Raw genomic sequence first — 25,034 nt, 5'->3', positions numbered from 1 at the left:
GTATACACGTTGCATTACATAACAAACGATAATATTTGTTTTAGCCGTGTCATATGACCCCTTTAAAATATGAAAATGCACCTCTGCCCTGTAGTGACTATCCATCTTAAATGACGTATATTAGACAGCTTGGAGGGAGCATCCGTTAACTCCTCCCCTTCAACTGTCAGTCTGCTGCCAGCTTTATTTCAAAATGCAATGGCTGTTTTTATACATCCAATCAAAATCGCAGAGAAAGATGAAAGCCACGGCCACTATTTTTCTCATTAGAAAAGGTTTACTGCAGTCAATAAGAGGATTGTAGCAAATTGAGGTCTGCACACAATGACTCATAAAAATATCAACACATAAAGTGCTAAACATATGCTCACGACAACTGATGCGACCTAAAACGAAGGCACACATCACATTTTATTCTTCTCATACAGAGCTACATTAACTATAATAAAATACAATAAAACCTTCAATCCCTCTCTCTCCTAAAGGTTCCGTTTGACTTTCTCTCCTCACTAATCATTTCTTTCTTTTCTTCTCCTTTCTGCTGTTTTTGCCCGTGACCACATGTGAGAGAATTCCTGCTGCCCGTGTCTGTTTCATAGATCTTTGAACCCTTTCAGCAAGGTTTAGCGGGCTCACGGAGACTTCAAAGTAAAATGTAAAAAATACAGCTCACGTAGGCTGAAAATTAGGTTCTAAATCCCTCATTAGAGGTGTTCTACCTGCACTCCGACGACCATAGCTGCCCGTCCTAACACGGCATTAACCCACACTCTATTGAAGCTCAATCCAGAGAAGATCAGTGTTGGGGGTTTCGAAACCTAGTAAGCTGCCTACAGAGACAGCATTTTAAGGCCTCATAGGTGTGCACCTGACGCTGTTTAAAACTCGCCTTTTAAAAAGTCACCATGAAATCAAAACTGTTCTTTATTTTTTGTTTGAATATTGTAGTGTTTTTAATAAATGATTTATCCGTGCACTTCATTGATCTTTTTTGATTAATTCAATTAATTTGGTTCACTTGCCTTCATAATCTTTAATCAAAAACATAAACAAACTTATCTCCCGTCACTTTTCTTCCTGTCACAAGTTATGGCACAAGGGCGGGGCTATCGGAGACACGTTTCTTCACCCCCTTCCGCAACATATCGCTTAAAAGATTCAATTCTGCCTCCATTTTGTTAGCAATACTCAACCAATCAGTACCCAATAGACCAAATCAAGCCCCACCAACCTTTTTTTCCCTTTTTTGTTTTACTCTGATATGTAACGAAAGGAATAAAGACAATTGTCGCTTCTGTTATGCCGATTTTTAGACACTTTTAGCCCAATTATAACATAGCATTTACCCAGAATGCATTGCAATACAGGAAAAATAAATAAAACATGGCAGATGAGAAGCACTAAACCGCAACACTGACTAAAAAAAGTACATTTTAGGCAATAATAAAATACAGTTCAATGTATTTCAACTACAAATACATTAACTATACACAATGTATGCAAATATTGTGTAAACTGTAAAGTATTGTGACATTACCTTAGCGAGACGCTAACACTGGCAGCTCACAATTAAAAAAACGGAAAAAAAAACACAACAAATGTACCCAATAAGCAATTCAGCTGTTCTATATTATCAAACTGGTGCATGCCGGACTTTTAGCACCGACGTCCCATAGAGAGCTAGAACCAGGACAAACACACACATGGGATGGTTGTGTCAGGATTATGCACACATGACAAAGATAAAACGAATAAAGAAGTAATCCAGTGTTGAAGCATGCCATGTCTTCCCCTACAGAGGCACAATCTCAACTTTATTATAATGTGACACCTTCAAACCTGCTATGGATAATCCCACTTCACACACATACCCACACATCTCTGTGTCAGAGTCGCTGTAACAAACGTGAACAAAAAAGCCCTGTTTCTGTGTCAAACACACCCTCTCAGGTGCCCAAAGTCATCACTTCAAACAGACTCTCAAGATGTGTGCCCTGAGCTCTAAAACTCAGTCCCACAGAACGAACCTTCAAAAGCTCAGACGGCATTGCTCGCTCTTTTGTCTTTTTCAACCGCGTTTTATCGGCGCACTCCGCAGAACACAGAGCAAATGGCAGAGCTTGCACACAAAGCTCGAGCGTTGTGCTCGAATAAACACCTGTGCCGCCAGATACAACAGGCCAAGGGGGATAACAAGCATGGGGCAGAAAATCCACTGGACGTGCTCCACTTAAACAAAACCTAGGATAGACACACAGGCACCCTACAGAGAGAGAGAGAGAGAGAGAGAGAGAGAGAGAGAGAGAGAGAGAGAGAGAGAGAGAATGAAAAGTCACATGACTCCCATGGCATCAAGGCTCTAATGCTTTGACCTGCACGTGAAAGAATCTGCAGATAGTGTCACAGAAAAAAACATTGACGCGTTGGAGAACATAAGGTCATGAGAAAGGCCTTAAAATTTTGTCTCCACTTCTTGTTAGAGGGCTTGTGACAGAGGAGTGTGATGTCAGCACTTATGTGTTACTTAATCCACATGTTCTATCAAAATCCAGACCACAGCTTTATACAGTAGTATCAGAATGACACTGCTGTCGTCCATGACTGCAAAATAGCCTCAAACAGACCTGAGAAACAGCAGATGTCTGACTGGAACATTCTATGGCAAACTTCAGTTTTTGTTTCTGCTAGAGCTATTGAGAGAGAGAGTCGCGTCAACTCTGAAGATACCAATGGAACATTTTTTTTCACAGCAATGGCAGTTCATGGATTTAACAGGTTTAGGGATTAATAGTTCCATAAAGGTGAATAGGTAATTTGTAAAATGTAAGTGTGTGTAAAAATAATTTAGTTAAAACACTCACAGAGGTAGATAGTGGAACGCAGTAGGGAACTCGCGTGTTTAAAAACATCTTGCAATCGCAATTTGCTAAATGTACACATTTCTACACCTTAAAATCACAAGAAAGACCTAATTCACTGCACATTATTTCTCAAAACCTGGCAATACGTTGCTATTACTTGATGCCACTTTAAATGATCTCAAAAAGATGTATGACTGGGTTATTAACAATACAAGCAATGTCAGACACACCTTATCAAGAATATTTGATAAAAATATTGAAAACCACTACTCTTAACATTTAAAAGAGTGTGTTTTACTCAATGTTTATGGTAATTATAGTCCTGTCTGTTACACAACTTCCATTGCTTTCAGTGTACCCGTGTCTACAAGATAGCATTTTATTTACAACCTACATTCCCCCTTAAGATTTTATGACACTAAACATTGCTCGCAAATGATACATGTTATGAGTGTGCCTTCCTGTGTGTGCACCATTTCCCAAGTTATCTCAATGAGGGGGAATAAACTAAGCATGGAGGTGTTGGTAATGAAGCCAGCCAGTGAGGTGTGGGGCAGAGGGGCACAGTTGAGCCAGGCTCTCCTTACAGCAGCCTCCTGTTAAATAGACGCTCACATTCTAGCAAATGAATTTGTTTCCACTCAATTTCCTAAAAGGCAATTTTCTCCAGGCCTCAGCTGCAGGGAAGCCACATGAATGAAACTGCAAGTGGACGGCCCTTCATGTGCCTTACAATTTGGCCTCTGGATTTATCGTCAAAGATGGCGGCTTGTGTGAAATAGTAATAGTAATAGACCAACACCACAATTTTACCCTCAACAAAAATTACACATATACAGTATACACATTTTAATATATCTAATATGGCCCTGAGCAGATTATTTCACATGACAGTTTACATATAGTTTAAGTTTACAATTGCAAATGTTAAACTGTCCACTGGTCTTCAAAAAAATCCTCCAAGTCCTGCACAATATTTTTATTTACAGCATCTTCTTCGTATGTAACCGCTCTTCAACAGTGACTGTATAATGTTAAGATAATTTAACACTCGGGACGACTGAAAGATTTACACAAAAATAATGATTAGTATTACAAAAGGTATTACTTTCACTGATGCTATGTTCTTAACATATAGCTGTGATTTAATCACTAACCATGGGCCAAAGATAATCACAGCCATGCTGTTATTCAGTACAACAGCACTTCTGCTCATTCAATAGTGCTTAATTATAGAAAATACAAGAGTGTGTGAATGACGTTGCTGTCATTACGAAGCAGCTTTCCACTGGAGAACACAGCATCCTGCATTAGCCACTGAAGTGTGCATTAGCATCTGCCTTTTAAAACGCTGATGCATTAGAAGGCCAACGTGGAGCAAAAAAGCACTTATAAGACCGACTCCGAACAGTTAGTTATTGGAACTGTGCATTTTGCCCCTTACTTCTTAATGGACGTATCACACAAACAGAAGAGTAAAGGCTATTTTGTCGAGCATCCCTGTAATTGGCAGCCATTTAGCCCTCCAAAGCCACTCCATCTTTAGCTTCAAAAGGAAGCCTGCTGCTAAACACAATAGGTGAGAGAGCTGGCCCCTGTTTAACACAGATTCATTTCTTTCAAGGGATTGGCTCGCTGCTGACCTACGGTTATCCATTCAGAGTATTTTCTGCTTTTAAGCGAAAGCATTGAGATAAAGCCAGTACATGGATCTTGCAGTTGGCTATTTATTGTGGCTCTATGAAGCTGCTATTCTTTTGTTGGGTCAGGATGTTTCTTCACTGGACTGTGGCTGACGGTTTTAGATGAACTGTAGTGCTCGTTTCTCTGTGTTCAGGCACACACTGGACTTATTAATCTTCTACAGTCAGAACAACATCCTCAGGACAAGGGAACCGGTGGTACAGCGGTCCACTTCTGACTGCACATGTACATTAATACAAACCACAGTCGTGCCTGTGGTCAGGACACCTGATGCCCAACACGCCTCTACATTACAAGGGTCCTAATAAATGAACTAGGCCAGACAGGACATTTATGTGAAACATGTGTGGACATCAGTGGAACATGCACGTAAGCGAAATGTTACATTTTACAGGGTCAGATAACAGAAACACAAAAGAATCTGGAGTCAGAGGTCCAAAAAGGCAAAAACATGGGCAAGCCCATATATCAGTCAAATCCAACTATATACTATAGCTTCTGCACTAAAGGCCTTGAGTGAGCAAAGTGGTGATCAAATATGTGTGGTCTTGTACGTTTATAAATCAACCCAAGCTTAAGCTTAAGATAACTTTCCCATGGAGCGCCCACACACCGTACCTTGACTGTCTTATAAACAGGCCTACTGCTTGCCATTTTGTTTGCATCAACTAAAAATTGTCTTCTCCCATAAGACAGGTTGGCTTCTACGCAATTTTTAAGTAGTCGGGGTGCACCAGTCTGCCAGAAAACAAAGTTGTGTTTAAAAGGCACCGGACTGAGAGAATGAGTGCTTTGAGGAAGAACGAATCAACGGATTTGACGGTTTGCAAGTCCGATAGTGCCAATCTTGGAAATATACTAGGTGCCAATCTTTGCGCCAAAAAGATACTCCACTTCAGTACTACTTTTAACAGCTATAAATTCCAGTTTCAAAAGCTGCCCATACACTCTAAACATGGCTGGGTTAAAAACAACCCAATTGGCAACCCAGCGCTGGGTAAATATTGGACAGAACACATGCTGGGTTAAAGTAACCCAGCACACTGGGTTACACATTTTAACCCAGCATGCTGGGTTATTGAAAAAACCCCAAATGTAGTCATTTGAACTATTCATGTGTTTAATTCTGGGTTATTCTTGCTGGGTTATTCTTAATTTCTCCTGTGCTTCATTGTCAATCAAGACAATTGACATTTATTTAAAAAAAAAAATGTTTTATTTGACTGTAAAAATAATTGTTAATAAAAATTTAAACTTTTACAGTCAGTAGCAGCAATATTTATAGATTTGCTTAAATAAAAGAAAATAGTTAAATTATAATAAATAAAAATGTTTCATATCAAACATTAACAAGCATTATAAATAACATGTTAATAAATAACATTATAAATAACTAATAAACATTTTCCACAATATGTAGCAACAAATGACAATTAATAAAAATAACTAAATAAATAAAAATATGGCTAATATCAAACACTAGCAGTATAGATAACACGAATGAATAAAATTCTGCACAATTACATGTTGCAACAGACCTATGTCACATATCAATTAGAACAATTATCAGTGAATTAATAAAATAATTCATGAATCAGTCAAATTTGAATTCTGAATCAGTAAAAACATTAATGTGTAAATGTATACTTTCACTGTATTTAAATTAAACGAATACAGATATTAACAAAAACATCAAGGAAAAAATAAAAGTTAAGTTATTCCTCAGCAAGCAAAGAGCAGCGAAGAAATCGAATAGCAGATGATTCATTCCCCTTCATTTGAAAACAACAGTCTGGAGAAATTCCCAGGTAGAAGCGCATTGCCTGGGAAAGTTAACATCAAAACACATAAAATGCGTTGAAACATACATCAACAGCTGAAAGCAGCGTGGTTTGTTCCAGAACTTGTCCATTCAAAATGACAAAAGCCTGAGATATATGCCGGATGTTTCCCATGGCGGAACAAAATGAAAGGGCTTCGTTAATTCTGTCCGGTGAAGAAATTCCACCACGTTTGGTCCAATCTATAAAGAAGAAAACCAAATGATAAAATAACAATACTCCGATACACTTAGCACTGTGTCTTGACATCAGGTATATATGCAAGTAATTGAAATGTTTGGTTTAAAACGGAGGGAGCAATATAATTGACTGGCCGCTTAATGTCCAGAGTGGACTCCGAGAGAGGCGTTCCTGAACCGGGAATGCTGGACCGCGCTCGCGGGGCACTCGCCGGTTTGACTCACTTTTAGTTCAATTCTCACTAAAGTTCATAGACTTAGCTTACATGTGATGGGGTTAACTAAAATTGTATTAATTCGCAGTGTCGCGCATCTTAACAGGACTATGCGAGTCAATTTATGTAATGGCGATCTGAGGTAACAGTTGCTGGTCATCTAAGTTACATCACTAATGTTAGTTAAGACACTGTTGCCTTGCAAAATGTTACAAATTCTGCTCATTTCAATAAATATTTACTTAAAACGTAAAACACGTACCTTTAAATTGCTCCAACCAGTGGCTTTGCCCCATTGTTCTTTATAAAAATGAAAGTTGCGTAGTACACTCAACGTCTTCAGGGCGGGAAGCGCGTGAGCCTCTTCAAATAACCCAGCGGTGGGCAAAAACAACCCAGCACATTAACCCAGCGGGTTTAACCCAACACCTGGAAAACTAAAACTACCCAAAAAGTGTTTAACATGTGGAAAAATAACCCAAAAAAACAACCCAACGGACTCAACCCAGCGTTATGGGTTAAAAAATAACCCAGCCATTTTTAGAGTGTAGCAGCCTTACATGACCAATTGAAAGACCCTTCTCGTTTAAGTAGGTGGTTCTTGGCCATTGTAACCTTCAATGTAGACCAGACGTTATATCGTAAAATATTGTCAATGTGAGACTGGCTGCACCCAAGATACATTCAAATCCAGCCAATGGGAGCTCAAAGATCAGCGCTCTCTCTCCCAGCAAGAGGATACGAGCCATTCAGCCATCTGCTGACCTGCTGAGTTCTTCTCTCCATTAATAATCCATCGACCCATCTAACACTTTGCTTTTTACTGTGAAACACAAAGGTCAGACAGAGGGGTTAACATCTACACATCTCATATACGCACTTTAAATATGTATGCTCACATTTATGTTGCAAAGACTTTAGAAAGACATTAGAAAGTCATAAATGTATTTATATGTTACAGAAAGCGCAGGTTTTCCTCTTTCACATCGGAAATTTTACTCAGACGCTGCAGTAACCGAGCAGCGTAAATACATGCTAGGTGCTTTCTCTCAAACACCATCATATGCAAAACCTTCACAACCGGCCTGTACATATGTCCTGAATTTTCAGATATGATGACTAAGTGAGTTGGCATTGAGCTACTTTGTAAGAAAGGTCTCTTTCAAACTCAGTATTTTATATTATAGGTGACTCATGGGCCTTTAAATACTCTTTGTATATTCTCCTGCTATGGAGGCTGCTTTAATTACCAAAACAAGTAAAACAGTGGATAAATCTTTCAAAAAAACAATTCCTTGCACCATACTACATTAACAATAACACTTAACACAACTAAATGCAAAAGCCTGTAGAGCTGCAGCTGTATTTCACTACACGACAGCGATACCTTCACGGTTTTTACTTAATCCTGAGGCAAAGGAGGCAGTAAAAGTCATTAGTGCCACAGGCAGAGGAAATCGCTAACACATTTAACTTGTCAGCAGTGATACCGCATGCTTTAAATGTAGCTGTGGCGTTTATCGATCTAAATAGTTAATTTACTAGTTAATTTTATTTGAGATCAATATTAATCTCAGTTTCCACTTGCTAATTTTGCAGTATCTATTGAGAAGAAGTAACAACAGTTCTGAGATTCTGTATCTTAAATGCAACAGGTTTAAACCATGTCCTAACCAGATGTGATGCAACATCACACGTTTTTGGACAGTTTTTGTAATAAGCGACCGTGGATTCAATATTAAAAACTTTTTCGCAGCTTCACGTCACATCTGGTTAGCACACGGTGTCTGCTTTCAAAGTTCAGTCCTGCGCTTTATTATGTCAGACCATGTTTTATTTTCCCCAAAGGAACATACAGAGTTCTTTGCCAAAAACCCTAAATTATATGTGCCGTGAACAGGTTAACAACATCAAATTTATTACCGTTGTTGCACTGCTATGTAACTTTACCTGAGGCCATTTCACAGCTGCAGTACACTGGAGAAGCAAGATAAAAACATGACAAAAAATGTGGACTTTTTTGCATTTTAAATTGTGGTGATTGGAATCAGGACTGGCGTACATACATATTTAATCTATGGTCACTTTCCTTCTGAAACCTTGAATCTCCATATGTTGTGATTTTTTTAAAGTCACCCTTTATGTTTGTCACTGGGTTTTGCAAATATCTAACATCTAACAAATATCTTGTCAACTTTGACAATACGTTTTTTTATCATCTAAAAAGTACAGTATTTTTTCCATTTCCTGAAAAAATAAAAGAAAAAGTGAAATTGGACATCCAAGGTTTCGGAACGACAACGATGATATGATATGATATGATATGATATGATTTGGGCATTGGATATTTTGATGCTCTCGTTCCTACTATTAAACATAACCTCTTAAATCTTATAAAAAATGACAGACTGGTGAAAATCTATTTAAAGCCCCAGCTATACCTCTAACCCCCAAATCTGTTTTGGTTTGTAAGAATGTTTCTCCAGGACCACAATAAGGTATTGATCTTGAAATAAGTGCCACTAGGATAAAATCCCATTAAATCATACTAAGCCCTCAGTCATAACAGAATCTGTTCATTCAACCCACGCCCATACACTGACCCGCCTTATTGCTGTCCCTCGAGTCCTCTCGTGAATTATTCATGAGCCGGTTGCAGACACCCCATTTCACAGTTTCATCCATCATTACCGTGGACATGGTAAAAAATTCAGTATTTGTGACCAGTCCACTCAACGGCGCATTAAAAGCCCCCCATCCCATTCTTATATCCGGCAGATTCACTCTGACTGCGATGCTGAGTGTCTAGTATGCCCGGCCCCAGACCCCCTCCAGACACACAGACCAACTCCCTACTTGGAGCGTTTGTCTTTCCCTCCCCCCTCTCCATTACTCCTTTTGTTTGTTGAGCAGTGTGGAGGGGAAAGTGGAGGTACACCCAAAGAACACTTGTGGACACGATAACCACAAAGCAAATACATCACACAGGACCAGGGCTTGGTCATATTACAGTTCAATATTTTTCATTCTTTTGACAATATTCAATATATAAACTCAATATTTATGTCCTTGCTCGTAAATGGCCTAAAAGGTTTTTTTTTTCAAAAAGGGAAACATTGATTGAGAAATAAATAATTAGATTGAATATGATTAAAGATGCAATCTTTAAGTTTTGCGTCTATATCTCTGCTTGATACACAAAATTTCGTCAACTACTTATCTTTACGAGGGTGAAGAACTGCAATATCGCAATGGTTTTCAATAACTGAATGATTTTAATACTTCAACATGTAAAAGTTTTCGGTCTGCAGAGAGACAAATAAACTGTACCATGTGTCCTAAGGTGTGACGGCAAAAATGTTGAAAACAACCTGTTAATAATACATTATTTTATATTATTAATATTTGTATTTATTTATAATATAAAATAGAATAGAATAAGAGAGATATACAGTATATCTCTATTGTTAGTTATTTTCTAAATTGTTGCCGTCACGGTCACACCATAGGACACATTTACGGTTTATTTGTCAAGATCCCATTTTGATACAATTTAAATTGATTTAACAAACTGAAATCTCATATCACATTGGCTTGCAAGTTATCAACACTATCAACACTTTTCTTTAGTATTGAGAAATCATAAATAACATAATTTTGACAATTTTCTATACTCTAAACTTTAAATAACACATCATTATTATAAGCTTATCATTGCGAATCAGACTGAGGTAAGAAAACAGTTTTGAGTGCTGATTTTTGTTTAGTTTCAGTTCAAAAATAGTTATGGATCGAAGCTTAAAAATTAATAAAATTGTGAATATTCAATGTTTTGCTCACAGTGGAAATGCAACCGCACTGAACTTACTCATGCATCATCAGCAAATGACAGATTTTAGCATTTAACTCAAAATCTTCATCTGTATATGTGTGCATTCAGCACAACATTGAAAAGGCAACTAATTAACAATTAATTAGTCTCTTTTGGCAGGCTTTCTTAGCAATTGTCAGTCACACTTAGTTTTTAGATGGCAGCGTGGCCAGAAAGAACAGTAGAACCCTTCATCCTCTAATCCCTCATTTCTAACCCACCATTATGGCCCGTCCACTCGCTTCTTTGTTCTAAAGAAAACAGACAGCAGCCATCAGACCACAGTTAATGAAGCCCTGCCAGCACACGGCTCCTGATTGACGCCTTTATTCTATCGTTTTAAGTGTGATCACTTAGATGCCTCGGGTTTGCTAAAACAGTAATGGCAGAGAGTGACTTCAGAGAGTTAGCTTTTCGCCTATATCCAGAAGTAGTTCTCGGGCACGACAGACACTAATCATTAGGGTTGGCATTGTGACTGTTGTTCAAGACCTTCAAGTGAGAGAAGTGAAGACTGCTGGGTTTTGTGAGCGTGCAGGAGCTCAAGTTAAATTCAAAACCAAATTTGTCCTGTTCCGTCTCTGTTTACTCTTTTTTCTTACTGATAGGACATATGGCTTTCCTGAAGTGCACAAAATCTCATAGGCTTCCACTGAAAACTTCTGACTGTAATTCCTCCAAGAGCTTTAAAACTGCATCCACCAAACTTTAGACAACCCTACAGCTTGTTCTTACTGCACTGTAAAAAATACAACTTCAAATTGTTCACCCAACAAAGGTAACAAAGTAATTTGAACAAAGTTTTTTAGTAGAAGAGGAAGAATGTATTATTTTGAGTATGCTGAACATAATTAGTCTAAATGTGGTACCAACAAAGATTCTTTTGTTGACTGTACTTAGATATCTAAGTGATTGTCCAAAGCACGTCAAGAAGTTTGACCAACTTGCCAAACTGTGTAATCTCAAAAAACAATTCTAGTGTTTGAAAGTTCCCAGCATGCATTGCAGAATTTTCAATTCGCTGGTTAAAATTATTAAAATGATTGCTATTTTAGTGTTTGCTGGCTATATTTTTGTTTTTGTTGTCATTGTAAGTTACCTTTGGTATTTAGAGTTCCTTTTTAACTATATGATGTTTGATGATTGAGGCTCGTGCTCAGTGTTGAGCTCTGAAGTAAATGACGCAGGGAGTCCACTAAATGTTTAAAACACAAACAGCTTAAGCAGTTACATAAGTAGAGTGTGTATATAACATATCTATTAAGTAGAATTGAGTATTAAGAGTGTGTAAATAATAATAAAACAATTCTATATTAATTTTATATAAAACATAATCTTTTGAGTTGGGTCAACTAAGTCCATAGTTGAGTGAACTCAGAAACTTGATTGTTGCATTTTTATTTTAAGTTGGTTCAACTATTTATTTCAATTGACAGTCATGTGACATTACTCAGATAATTGAGTTAGGTGAAATACTTGGCCAAAAGTTGAGTAAACTCAAAAAAGCTGTGCAGCGAGTTGCCTTGAAATTTTAAGTTAAGTCAACTTTTCATTTTTTACAGTGTGGGGTTGCAGTATCTTAACCAATCCCACAATGAAACCCACAAACTTACATTGACAGTGTTTTTGTGTCTGTATAGAATGCTTAAAGGGATAGTGCATTCAAAAATGAAAATTATGTCATCATTTACTCACCCTCAAGCTGTTCCAAACCTGTATACATTTTGTTGTTCTGTTGAACACAAGGAAAGATATTTAAAAGAATGGTTGTAACCAAACAGTTCTGGTGCACTTTTAAGTGCCAACTCAATTGTGCTCCAGAACTGCTTGGTTTCATACATTCTTCCAAATATATTTGTTTTATTGAACACAAAATAAGAAATGTATTTATTTTTTATTTTATTTTTATTTATGGGTGAACTATCCCTTTACGAATTCAATCCATAGCAGTCAAATAGTCTAAAAGTAAACACATACAAAGTCTTTACCTTGCTTTCTATCTGTTAGGTCTACATAACCTAAAACATTTCTAACCTTCAGATTGCTAAACTAAAAAAATGCAAACAGATTTTATTAAACATTCCTCGTCTGGTTTTCAGATGTGCCATGGCAGAAGATATCAATGTTGTTTAACAGCACATACCAAATTGTCTTTGGGTGGGTGAAAGGGCTTGTGCTGGGCATTGGGGGTGTGCTGTGTGGGGGGCGGGGGGTGCACACAATGGTGCTCAGCTGTTTGGAGATGGGGGCATGTGGATCTGTCTTACTCAAAGGAAAATTCAAAGTCGTCACAGCTACATTTAAAGATTGGCGCTTAAGGTCCAAAATGTGGAATAAGTTTTAATGTTTCCTGGTCAGATCCTCAGAGAAGGCCTAGTCTTCCATGTTACTTTGTAAGTGTAGAACAGCCAGAGGCTGGTACCAGACATGGATCAGAACCCACTGCCAAACTCTTGTGTAATGCCCAACCCCCTGCCCAACCCCCTGCTGCATGTTTCCATTTTGTTTAGATCTAATCTGAGCCACTTCAGGCAAGCGCACACCTACAGTACCCACGCACACAAATGCGCAAGGAAGAGACAAAAATAAACCACAAAGCCATGAAAATGCGTAGAGACATTGGTGCCTCAAAGTACAATCACAAAAACTTGAGCCTATAAAGTCTTGCAGTAACAACTAGAAAGAGACATCTGACACACCTGAATTAAACGCCTTCTTGATGCTCCTAGCTTGATGCTTCAAATGCTTCTGGCACATCAACACATCACACAGGGACAAAAAGTAAACTATGAAACATACCAAAGCTAAGGCTTTCTTCTAGATATAGATATAAAAAAAATCATACCACACTGACCGGAACATCAAATACTGATTTTGCAAGTTCTCAGTTTAAATCAACTACATGTTAACAATGCACCAAATTCTACATTTATTTATATACCAGCAGGTATAATCTTATAAATTAGATAAGGACCCAAACATGTTTTTCCATATACTTGGATTATAAACAATTACAGTCCATCAAAGAAAATCTCATATTTTTTGAAAATATATATTTTACAGGCAAATCTAAATAGCAACTTTCAAAGCTAACAACTGAAATTACATCACATAAACATCTGAAAAAGAAATGACAAGTAAATGTGAGGGAAACTTTAAAAAGACTATTTTGAGTCATGTATTGATTAGCATTAAGATGTCAGGCTCAGAAATTACAACGTTGGTGGGTCTCGCCTGCCAGTCAAGTGCTCAGTCAGCCTGCTCCCTGCTGTAAAGTGGGTGGGCCGTGTAGCCGTTGAGATTGAGAAGACAACTTTCATAGTTCACAATCACAAATTACCATCCCACACAAAAAAATGCTCCTTTGTCCAAACCAAACACATCTCCCAGAATCTGTGAATACATCACCTGCACTAAACATATTTGCTAAAAACCGGTCAACCTGAATTACTTTTTAAACATCCCACAATCTTTAATCATAAACTATGAAGCGTAGGCCTAGCCATGCCGTGAAAAGTAAAATGTAAACATAACCATCTCCATCTAAAATGTTTACTAGAATAATTGAAGTGGAATTACCAGATCATGTAGACAGTTCACACAGAGGGTAATTAACTGTGAATATACACAGAAATCCTCTCTATGGTGATTAATAATCCTCTGAACCGTGAAAAATGAACAGTATGTTATACACACGTCACACATAGGATGTATTATACAGATGACAAACAAGACCATGGCATATACTTAGGCAAGCATTTAAAAGTCACGTATTAGCGTTTTGGGTCTGAAAGGGTCACTTTAGTGTCAGACAGCTGGGAGTTCCTCAACTACCACGACAGTCGAGGTTTTCAAAGGGCACCAATGTTCTTTCAACAACTGCGTAGCACTGGAGTGGCACTCAGATGACTGAAGAGTCATAGAGAAGAACCGAGAGAGATACCACAGAGTTGGGTGGGAGGTTTAAAGAGGTTCTTCTGAAAGACAGCGTTGATGGGCCTATGAACATGTATTATCCATGTATTTGTGCAATGTGTGTGTTCTACGAAAGCTTTACATTATGGTGGGTTTCTTAACTCCATGTGCAGAAGCTGAATATTAGGCATAGACAGCAACGAGGTCTAACAGGGTTTTAGAATGAGCACTATGCCTTAAAATGCCTTTATCTTATGTTTATTGTATTGTATTTCTTAATTTTTTTATACCCATAGGCCCTTATTTAAATCATTGTGTACTGTATTCTATTGTGTTATGGTCTCTGTGTACTGTTGTTGCTGTTTCTGTGTTCTGGATGTTCCTGTCACCAAAAAAATTCCTTGTATGTGCAAACATACTTGGCAATAAAGCTCTTTCTGATTCTGATTTCTGAAATGTCAGTCAACTAGTTTTCTGTTTCCACTGAGACAACCTTTCCATAACAATAACAGATTCATTCCATAGAAAATAAACTTGAATGCCACAGCATTACAGAGAATGTGTTATTCTGTTCCAGGATGACAAAATAAGGACCACCATAAATAAATGTTTGGTGTGGACCTTACCAGAAATTACCCTCAAGATACCTAAGGTCAATTGGAAAACCAACTATAAGACAAGACTCCATCAACCGAGCCACTAACTTCAGTATTAAAGGTACAATGGGTACATTTTTTGGATGATCTATTGACAGAAATGCAATGTAATATACATAACTATGTCTTCAGAGGTGCATAAAGCCCTTACATAATGAAGCGTTATGTTATCACCCTAGAATGAGCTTTTCTGTCTACATACACCGCTGGTCCCCTTGCATAGAATTCGCTATGTTGTTTCTACAGTAGCCCTAAACTGACAAACTGTTCTACAGAGCTCATTTCGTAAATACGTTATATCATTCAGTGGTGATGCACCGAAATTTCGTCCGCCGAACATTTTCGCCCAAAAGTGGCATTATCGGTTTTGGCCAAAAGAAAAAAATAGACTGAAATAAAAGCCGAAATATCTGGCATCCTACCTTCAGTGCTCGCACTCACTCTAGCTGTTATCAAAGGATGATCATGTAACACTGCATCCATGTCCATACCGAACGTGAAAAAGGGGCAGGACGCGACAATCAATCACAAAACACAGCCAATCAGAACAGTTTTTCTCTGTCCACATACCCTCTCACGCTGCAGCTGGAGAGTGCACATACAGAGAGATGCGTCCTGTTCTCATGACTTCAGTGACGCCTCACCGGACGCTATGCTATAATTTCAGAATCTAAACGTAATCAAACCTATATAGCCTGTCCTCAGCCATGTTTGGCGATTAATATTCATGAGGTGCAGAACTTACATCGAATGAGATCATTGTGTAGGTGGAGCTGTGAGCCGCGACGTTGCAGAAATAGAAACCGTTTCTAAAATAGAAACGGCCGTTGCTCGTCATGCAGCGCTGTCAAGGATGGTTAGGACAAAACCTCTGATTAACATGGAAAGATTACCGGTCATCGCGCGTTACGGTGTAAGCCCACCATTTTTGGAATTGGTATCGGTTTCGGCCCAGAATTTGCATTTCGGTGCATGACTATCATTCAGCGAAGATGCGAAAATGTGACAACATTTTTGTCCTCTGAGAGCCTCTGTTGTGCTTTGAAAGGGAGGGGTGGAGTGAGACGTTGCTTGCAATTTGCAAGCTCACCGCTAGATGTCTCTAAAATCTCCACATTGCCTCTTTAAACGTTCGTGCAGCCATATTCCTATATCTACCAAAAAGCCTCCTCAAAAGAGTTGAAGCTGTTAGGCAGGAGCAACTCTCTATTACTGTCAATAGATAGGTGTACTGCCTCACATACATTCCTAAAACCACGAATACCCCTTCAGTGAGGCTTTATTAAGGCTAGTCTAGTGAACGTCTGGGAATGGGAACATTGTTTTTTGTGAACTCCATGCAGTGAGACTAACCTTGGCTAATGAGTTCGAGTCAGCAGGAGGTTAATAAAGGCTTCAAAAAAACACCTGAAATATTCTCTCTTTCTCTTTCCTGACGTCTATTTTCTCTCGCTTCTTACTATTCACCTTTTACAGTGACAGTCTGCTCTACTGCCTTCAAACGCTTGCATAAAAATAATGTGAAATTAGCATACTTCGGGTCTATAACGTGTTTCTCAAATGAGACAATGATGCCTATAAGGATCGCTTGTGCTTCAACAAACATTATGTTCAGACAAACGCGCCTCTATTATCAACCACGCACATGCCTGCCCTATCTGCAGGTCACAATGCATGCATAACACCTTGATATAAGAATTCATTTAATGAATAAAAAATGAAGGCAATAAAGCATTTAAAGAGAATACATAACTATGGGTATCGTTAAGATTTTAACGGTATTACTACTCTTATCGATACTGCTTATCGGTCTGGTACTTTAACGGTTTTCTTATCGGTGCTTTTGGATATTTTTTTTATAAAAAATAAGACCAAAAATAAAGAATTTATGATAGAATAACACTGCTTTATTTTCTTCAATGTAAAATAAATTGTATTCAGCGCGGACCAGCAGTATTAAAAGAAGTGGGTTGGTTCATCATAGCCGCCCGCAACAAAAACATTTCTGAAATATAAATGTGTATTTTAATGGACAGATTTTTATGTTTGTCCTATGTATGTGAGTAAAGCGACAAATTATTAAGCTCTCAATGTTATCAAGTAGGCCTATTATTTGGGCTGATTTATTTATTATTATATAAACGAGTAGAAAATGTGTTGTGTCACATCATTTAATCCATTTGAAATTAGACACACACAAATAGATATAGGTTGCACGCATGTCTCATCTGTTTTGGAAGACGCGCGCATGGAGGCTCCGGAGCAACGACTCCAGGCGCGAGCATGACTCTGCTTGTGAGAGACAAGCCGTGCTTGTTTGTGATGTTAAAACAGCTCATCCATTTAGTTTTGGGGACGCGCTGTTTTGGTAACGCGAAACGGAGACGGACACGAATTTCAAAAGCATTCAAATACAGGCTGCGCGCACTCGTGAAATTTAAACAGCTCATCTGTTTAGTTTCAGAGACGCCATGTTTGGGTAGACGCGCAGTGCGGAACAGTCTGCCCGTACCGCGTGTTTCTCCAGTACCGAAAGCAGAATCGATAAGGGCGGAGCTTATCGATGCTCCAGTCTTTCATAATTTAGCCCCGGGGCTCTTTTTATACCGGGTTTCGGTACCCATCCCTCTACATAACTTCCTGGAAATATCTGAAGGCTCCATGAATCACGTGACACGTGAATATTTTGAACTTCTGTTGTCGCGACTCTCTCTCTCAACGTTTCTGGTCTTTACGGCCTCTCCTGCTGTTTTGTGAGTGGTTACAGGATAACACAGATGAGAAGAAAGGGGAATGGTGAAGTACGGAGCAGTTTACTGAAACGAGGAACGTTGTGCCGTCAATCTGTGAAAGGCTCTGCTGTGTCACCAGCTTACATGCAAATAAAAATTAGTCAATTCGTGTACATGTAAAGTATACCTCCCTGCAGAACTAACATGTCTCTTGTCCGGGAGGGTACGGCCATCTGTTGTGTGTGAAGAGGTAGAGAGTGCTCAATGACTATGCTAGTCTGGTGAGGTAAAGAATGGGGATGAAAGCGTTTGGGGGGGAAAGGAGGGTATGTAAAGGCGATAAATGTCTCGTCTGAGTCTGACACTAGGTCTTTCCTATCTACACCAGCTTAAAAAGTGTTTTGCATGCAGAAAGGAAAGTGTTGATTAATGAGAGAATGGGCTGTTATATGCTGGCTCTATTTATCGTATGGGGGGCTACAGTCTGTTGGGTGTTCGACTGAGTAGAGTCCAGACTCAGTGTCACATTAACCTAGTTAAAGAGGGAAACATGCTTTCTGTTTCACAAAAACACTACCCACAAACACAAAAACTCCAGCTGTCCAGCAGCTGTTAGTAATGTCTAGACTAGTCATCTTTAATAGACAAACAGTAAAATAATAAAAACAAGCAAAGAAAAACAAAAATCCCTCCATGCATCTGGGACCTGTGACTAATACACTCTTCCCTACCATACTGTCAATCACGTCAAATCCAAATGCAAACATGACCCAATGACACACTATTACAGTATATGACATCATACAGGTGTGTGCGGTCATGTCTAAACTGTAGGCAAAGGAAGGTGTGTTGCTTTGTCCTACGTTTCGACAAGAGCATATAAGCGCCCTTGAGCTGTTGGTGAATATTTAAAACAGTAAGTTATCTAAGCATGCTTAAGGGTGAATTGTGCAGCGTGCCCAGATCAATCAATGTGTCCAATGTTTGCTTGATTTAACCCATATGGGTACATCAATCTCCCGCAGGGCTTTCTAAAACTACATTAACCTGAGACTAAACCCCACTCATCTGACCAGAGCTGTTAAGACACAGCTTGTGTTTGTCAAAGTGGGGGGAAACCCAAGTCAGGAAATGCATCTTGGGTCAGAATCAACTTGGTTTCACATTAATATTAAACAAGGATGGATTCAGACAGTGTTCAGTGGACATTCTGCTTCCGAATGCATTCTCACAGCCACACTGCTTCTATACTAGAATCTATAAAGGTGTTTAAACATTGTATTCAGCCAACATGACAGCTTTAAAATGCATATGATTATATAGCTCAGGGAGGAAACCATCAAACCATTTTCACTACTTTGACATTCATCTAACATAATACAATAACTAAAACATTAAAGGGCCTGAAATATATATCAAGAGTCAATGTGTCAGTTTAAGTGCAGCCAACTGAGTCCATTGACCACATCAAAGACCAAAATACTAGTAGTAGTACTATTCTATTATCTTTACTTCTCTGGCTTTTAAAACTTGAAAATCAAGCTTTAACTATGAGCATCACTAGTTACAGAGGTTGTCTGTATTCTTTCTAATATCAGGGTCATTAATCAAAAATGACACTAAACAGCAACAAGTTTTTATTAAACACAACCCATGTAATAAGATGTCCTACAATAAATGACAGGACAGACATGCAATTCATCAGCTCTTGGTTTCCATTTAAAAGTAGGATGTCAGAATGATGAAATACGTGGTAAAATCGTAACTCACCAAAAACAGCAAAGGTTATAATAAGCCATTTGATTTCCATAGTTCCCCAGATTAAGTCCTGATATCGCAAAAAAAATTAAAATAAATGTGTTTATAATAATTTCCTATTCCGCACTGAGAGCTCGACCTTCAATGATCAGTCCGGATGGAGTTGTAAACGCGTACACCTGTTCGGACCTCGTCAAAGTGCGTATATACCGACTCCAACGACCGAGTCTCTTCCAAGTGAGACGTATCTCGCCTGGTTGAAGGATGAATATCCAGCCTTACTGGTTAAAACGCTCGTGCGATTGAAGAAACCGTTTGGTTGATGTCCTCGGATAAATAACATCCGCCGTTCACACGAATGAATCCGATATCGCGAGTTGAACGATTGCACAGCGCCTCGCAGATCTCTCTTGTGCGGATGGTCCCAGCACGCCGAAATGCGCGCAGCCCACGCGTGGTCGAGGAGAGGGGTGATACCAGTTTGTGCAGTTTGCGTCAAATAATCGTGGTTGCGAATAAACTTCTTCAACGTGTAGTATCTCTGTCTGACTAAATTGTAACGCGAGGTGCAGCTGTAGTTTGTCTCCGTGAAGAGCTACACGATGATGCTGCCGCTCTCGCGATCACCTTCAGCTCTTCTCTATTGTCACACACGACACGGAATGACTCCCACGAAAAGACACTAGGCGGCCCAGCCCATTTCGACTTTAACTCGCACGGGCTGTTGCCTGAGGATAACAGAATCTTACGAGGACCACAGTCTACAGTTTAAATGTCCCGGCGAAATAAATGTGATTCAGGTTTTTTGCTTACCAAATCAAAGACGTATTCATTTCATTATTGCTCCGTTGCCTAGATTCAGTTGTCTCTAGCGACAGCAGGCTCACTTTTTTGTTTGCAAATTCAGTTCAATGGTCGCTATATAAATTCGTACATTCTGCGTATACTTGAATCCCTGTTTGGCAATGTCCTTAATTAACCTTTAAAAAGCACAATTTGTTTGTTGAAACTGATATTTACAACGACCCGGTTGTAAGCGATTGTTAATAACTCTGGTCGTTGAGCTCTATAAACGACTATTCTTGTGATTCGTGTTGTTATTGCATTGTTTACAGACGCGACCGCAGGAGAAAAGGTCAATTAGGGCAAATGTTTAATTTTATTTCCTTCTGTCCTAAGGTTCACTGTTTAAACTAGCACTCCTCCCACTTTACCGGTAAATACCCCCCCGGCGGAACTCCAAGCCAAACCACTCCTTTTTTATCCAAGGGGTCTCTGCAGGTCGGAGAAATGGGCGTGCCGAAACGTTGCTCGTTGGTCAAAGGTGCTCTTCCTTGGCATACCGCATACGTCATTTATTTTAAACAGGAAGAAGGTCGCGATAAGGTGTGTGCAATGCAAAGTTTGCAAACTTGTGAATTTGTTAACATAAGCCCTTAAAAACTACATTTTTTATCAGATAAGTCTGTGTTTTTACTAAATTGCTTAACAATAAATGACAGAAGGTAACTAAACAGCTTAGAAATGCCTATTACTGTATGACAGCTATGTTGTTGTTATTCTATCATGACACCAAGGAAAGCTAATTATTTTGAACTTTAAAAAGCTAGTGCAGTTGTAAGTGTTATTTTAGAGACATTTGTACCACCCTTTAAATAATAATTGTAATTTGCTTTTGGTGACACTTATCAGCTGTTCCTTAAATATCAGTTATTTTCTAAATGGTTCAACTGCAATTAATGCAATCCCTTGTACCTTCATTTTCTATAACAATTAAATGCAATATGATATTAACACAACCCTATCCTGCTTTTCGTTTGAATTTTAAATATATGTTTGTGGTTTAGGTCATCTGATGTGATTCTTTTCATTTTTAATAAAATGAAACATGATACAAAACACAATATTTTATTGTAAAGTATAAGACGTTTGCACAATAGGGAAAAACAATACACAGGCAGTGTTCCAAGACTATGTTTAACTAATAAATAGGCCTACATACAGTTTGGCTGTGTATAGTTATGAAACTCTGACCAAAGTCAAAATGATTAGTCTGGGAACAAATAGATTCATCAGACCAACGATTGCCCATTATGATATGTAACCAAAACAAATAATATCCTGTGTTACCACTAAAGTGACATTAGAGCCAGCGGGAAGTTTTAGGTGTATTTGCTGACATCAAGCTGTTCTCGGCCGCGCTGACAGCCCGGTGATTACAGGGAACTCACAGCTTAGAACATGTCGAGGCCACTTATAGGCCCTAGTATCCAAAGAGTATAGATACCCTTTGCAGTATCTTTGTAAATCAATTGCAGATTCTTGGATTCATATTTAAAATCTTCGATACAAAAACACCACAATGAAAAGGTGGCTTTGGATGTGGGCCAATAGCGTTAAGCTGATGTGAAACAGGCAGCATTCGCGACCAATTGAAAAGACCTTTCGGCACTCCCCTACCTTTCAGAACGCCTCCACCTTTCGGCACGCCCAATTCTCCGACCTGCAGATACCCCTGTCTCTTTTTATCAGGTAGGCTACTATGGGATCAGAATTGTTGCAATATTCTGAATAAATAAACTATGATCTGCAAATAAATATAGAGAGTTTCACAAACATTTTTTAAATCCATGTATGCTCAAAAAGCGAACCATAAATATATGTTAGACGTTCCACAAAAAGAAATGGAATTCACAAATAAATACAATGAGATTTGCAAATAAAAAATATTTACAAATTTATTTTAATGGCATTTATTTGTAGATCGCTTTCTGCACATATGTGGATCGCTTTCTGCATATTTGTGGATCGCTTTCTGCACATTTGTGGATCGCTTTCTGCACATTGTGGATCGCTTTCTGCGCATTTGTGAATCGCACGCATTTGTGGATCAGTGCACGCATTTGTGGATCAGTGCACGCATTTGTGGATGGCTCTCTGTGCATTTGTGGATTTTGAAACATTTCTAACGTCAAGACGTGCACACAATCCACAAATAGGTGGACTCCACCCACTATCTACGCAAGCCAATCGGGTAACTTCCGCTTTTGTTGTCCAATAGGGCACATTCTAACTTCAGCCAATCACGTTTTGTTCTGCACTAAGATTCAGGGAGCTAACATGGCAGCTAGTGGCGGTCTAAAATGCGTGATATACTAAGAAATGTGAATGGCCTCTTCTTTATACTACTCAGTAATGATTGTTTGTGTTTATATGCATTGTCCATATGTTAGTAACAAATGACTGAAACGTTTATGACTTGATAACAGCGTGCACAGACTGGGGTGGACAATCCCGGTGACTGTGGACTGATTTGGTCTGCTGCAAGCCAGCCGTTTTATTGTCTTTATGTATCAAAGTGATAAATTCCAATTTTGGCATTCGATAAAATATAATCTTTTTCCCCGATACTGCATGGGTAAGCAGCTAGTTCGCGCCGGACACTCAGCGCGTGCCTCCTTTCAATGTGTGCAACGTTTGCATTGCAATGCACTGCAGCTGTCGGTGTACTACCAATATATGATGGCGTGGAATTAACGTGGAGGAAATCATCAGCACTGTGAATTTCTATGTCATTCATATTCAAAATAAAACGTAATTTAATCAGTCATCTCTGTTTATCCCATTCCTGAAAGATCTCTGCTGCTGTGGCTAAACTGTTCTGTATAGGCTACTGTCTAACTCTTTGCCATGACAAAAATGATCACTGTAAGAAACACTACCCATAACATCAACAATAGTAAGCGTTGTCTTTATAGTGGTAGCAGCGTAAGTAGGCTATATTGCAAGATGACCATGTGGGACAATTCTGTCCACAATTCCCCATATAGAAATACTGTAGTTTATTTATTCAGAATAGTTTATTTATTCAGAATATTGCAACAATTCTGATCCCATAGGCTACTAGCTGACCCCTAGTTTTCAAGCAAGTCTATAAAGAAGCCATAGGTTGTTGGGTTAGCCACCTATCAGCACATATTTTAAAAAGGCGTATAACATAAGGATATTATTGATTATTTGACAACAATGATGATTTGTATGCTAATTAAAAAAAATTATATTGCATTTCGTTTTGACTTTCTATGGGGGTTTGTAATTTTTCACACCTGTCAACACAATTTGGATAAAAACAGAAAAGACTTTTGATGCCCATGCTCTCAAATGAATATCTGTGCTCTGACATAATACGTCTAATATATAATCTAAAATATATTACAATAATTATTATATTGTTTTAATCAAACACAATCTTATTGGCCTATCATTATTGTATTACAAAAAAATACATTGCTGTCTGAAGCAATTCCCAGAGGATTTCGGTAGTCCTGTTTTGTGCACCACCGTTGTGTCTCTGAGCACTTAACCTCTTCATCCACAATGACGAGGCTTTTCAAAATCAATTTAAATCCAATCTCATGTAAAGGTCAGAGATAAGATTTCTGTCAGTCCATCATTATGAAAAGAGAAAGTTGTGTTTTGCTGTAGCATAAGTAATAAAAAATTAAATGTAATAAACTTGCCGTTGTTTAGTAAAGAATATTGATATAATCATGGTTGTTTCAATATTATCATTAAGAGCAATGAAATTTGAAGGAATATTATGGAATGTTTGCATGTATGGTATGGTCTAGTAATCTTGCTCTCTTTCAGTAATTTCAGAAAATGATTCAGAATCAGTAATTGACACTTTGTGGTAGTGTTCACTTGTGGTTGATGTCTTGATTAGAAGATCAATGACAAATTGATCTATTGATAAACATTTATTTGTCAGTTACCTATGTGTTTAACTGGTGATACTTACCAGCAGAATGATGCAGAATTCCATGTATAGTTCTTGGGCATTCAGTTACAAATACAGCACCAACACTGTTAATAAATCATGAATTTATACCACTAATATTGGGCAGTGGCAGATAAAAGGCACCATCAGAAACCTCTATTACCTTCCACAGGGCCGGCCCAAGCCTTTACGGGGCCCTAAGCAGAATTTTATTTGGGGGTCCCCCTGTGCCCCCAATACAATCGACTATTGTCAATGTTTGATTATTTGCACACACACTCTAAGCCTAACACACCAAATTCTATTAGTTGTAGCTGTGTTTGGGATGTAGGAATGTCATAAAAACAAAAACGCATAAACCTTGCATTACAAGTGTATTGTGATTGTCAAAACATTTGATAATTCCAATTTTAGGTGAACTGTCCCTTTAAATTTCAAGCACAGACCATACAAAGCTTGTGGGATTTGTTGTTCAATGCATTTAACTATTTGCAAAGATTTTATTTTAAAAATCATTTTTAT

General features: G+C 38.4%; 1 protein-coding gene across 1 annotated transcript in view; it reads right to left on the bottom strand.

Moving 5' to 3' along the window:
* igsf3 (immunoglobulin superfamily, member 3) overlaps positions 1-20,458 on the bottom strand; it is a 135,768-nt gene extending 115,310 nt beyond the window's left edge. The window contains exon 1 of the mRNA XM_057335847.1: positions 19,745-20,458. Within this exon, the coding sequence (XP_057191830.1) occupies positions 19,745-19,784 (40 nt within the window). The 5' untranslated portion in view covers positions 19,785-20,458. The remainder of the gene's footprint in view (positions 1-19,744) is intronic.
* Between the last annotated feature and the right edge of the window lie 4,576 nt (positions 20,459-25,034).

This window comes from Triplophysa rosa, linkage group LG6 (genome assembly GCF_024868665.1).
Source record: "Triplophysa rosa linkage group LG6, Trosa_1v2, whole genome shotgun sequence".
Classification (NCBI taxonomy): domain Eukaryota; kingdom Metazoa; phylum Chordata; class Actinopteri; order Cypriniformes; family Nemacheilidae; genus Triplophysa; species Triplophysa rosa.
Note: the sequence above shows the minus strand (reverse complement) of the source record. Positions and strands in the feature narration are given on the sequence as shown.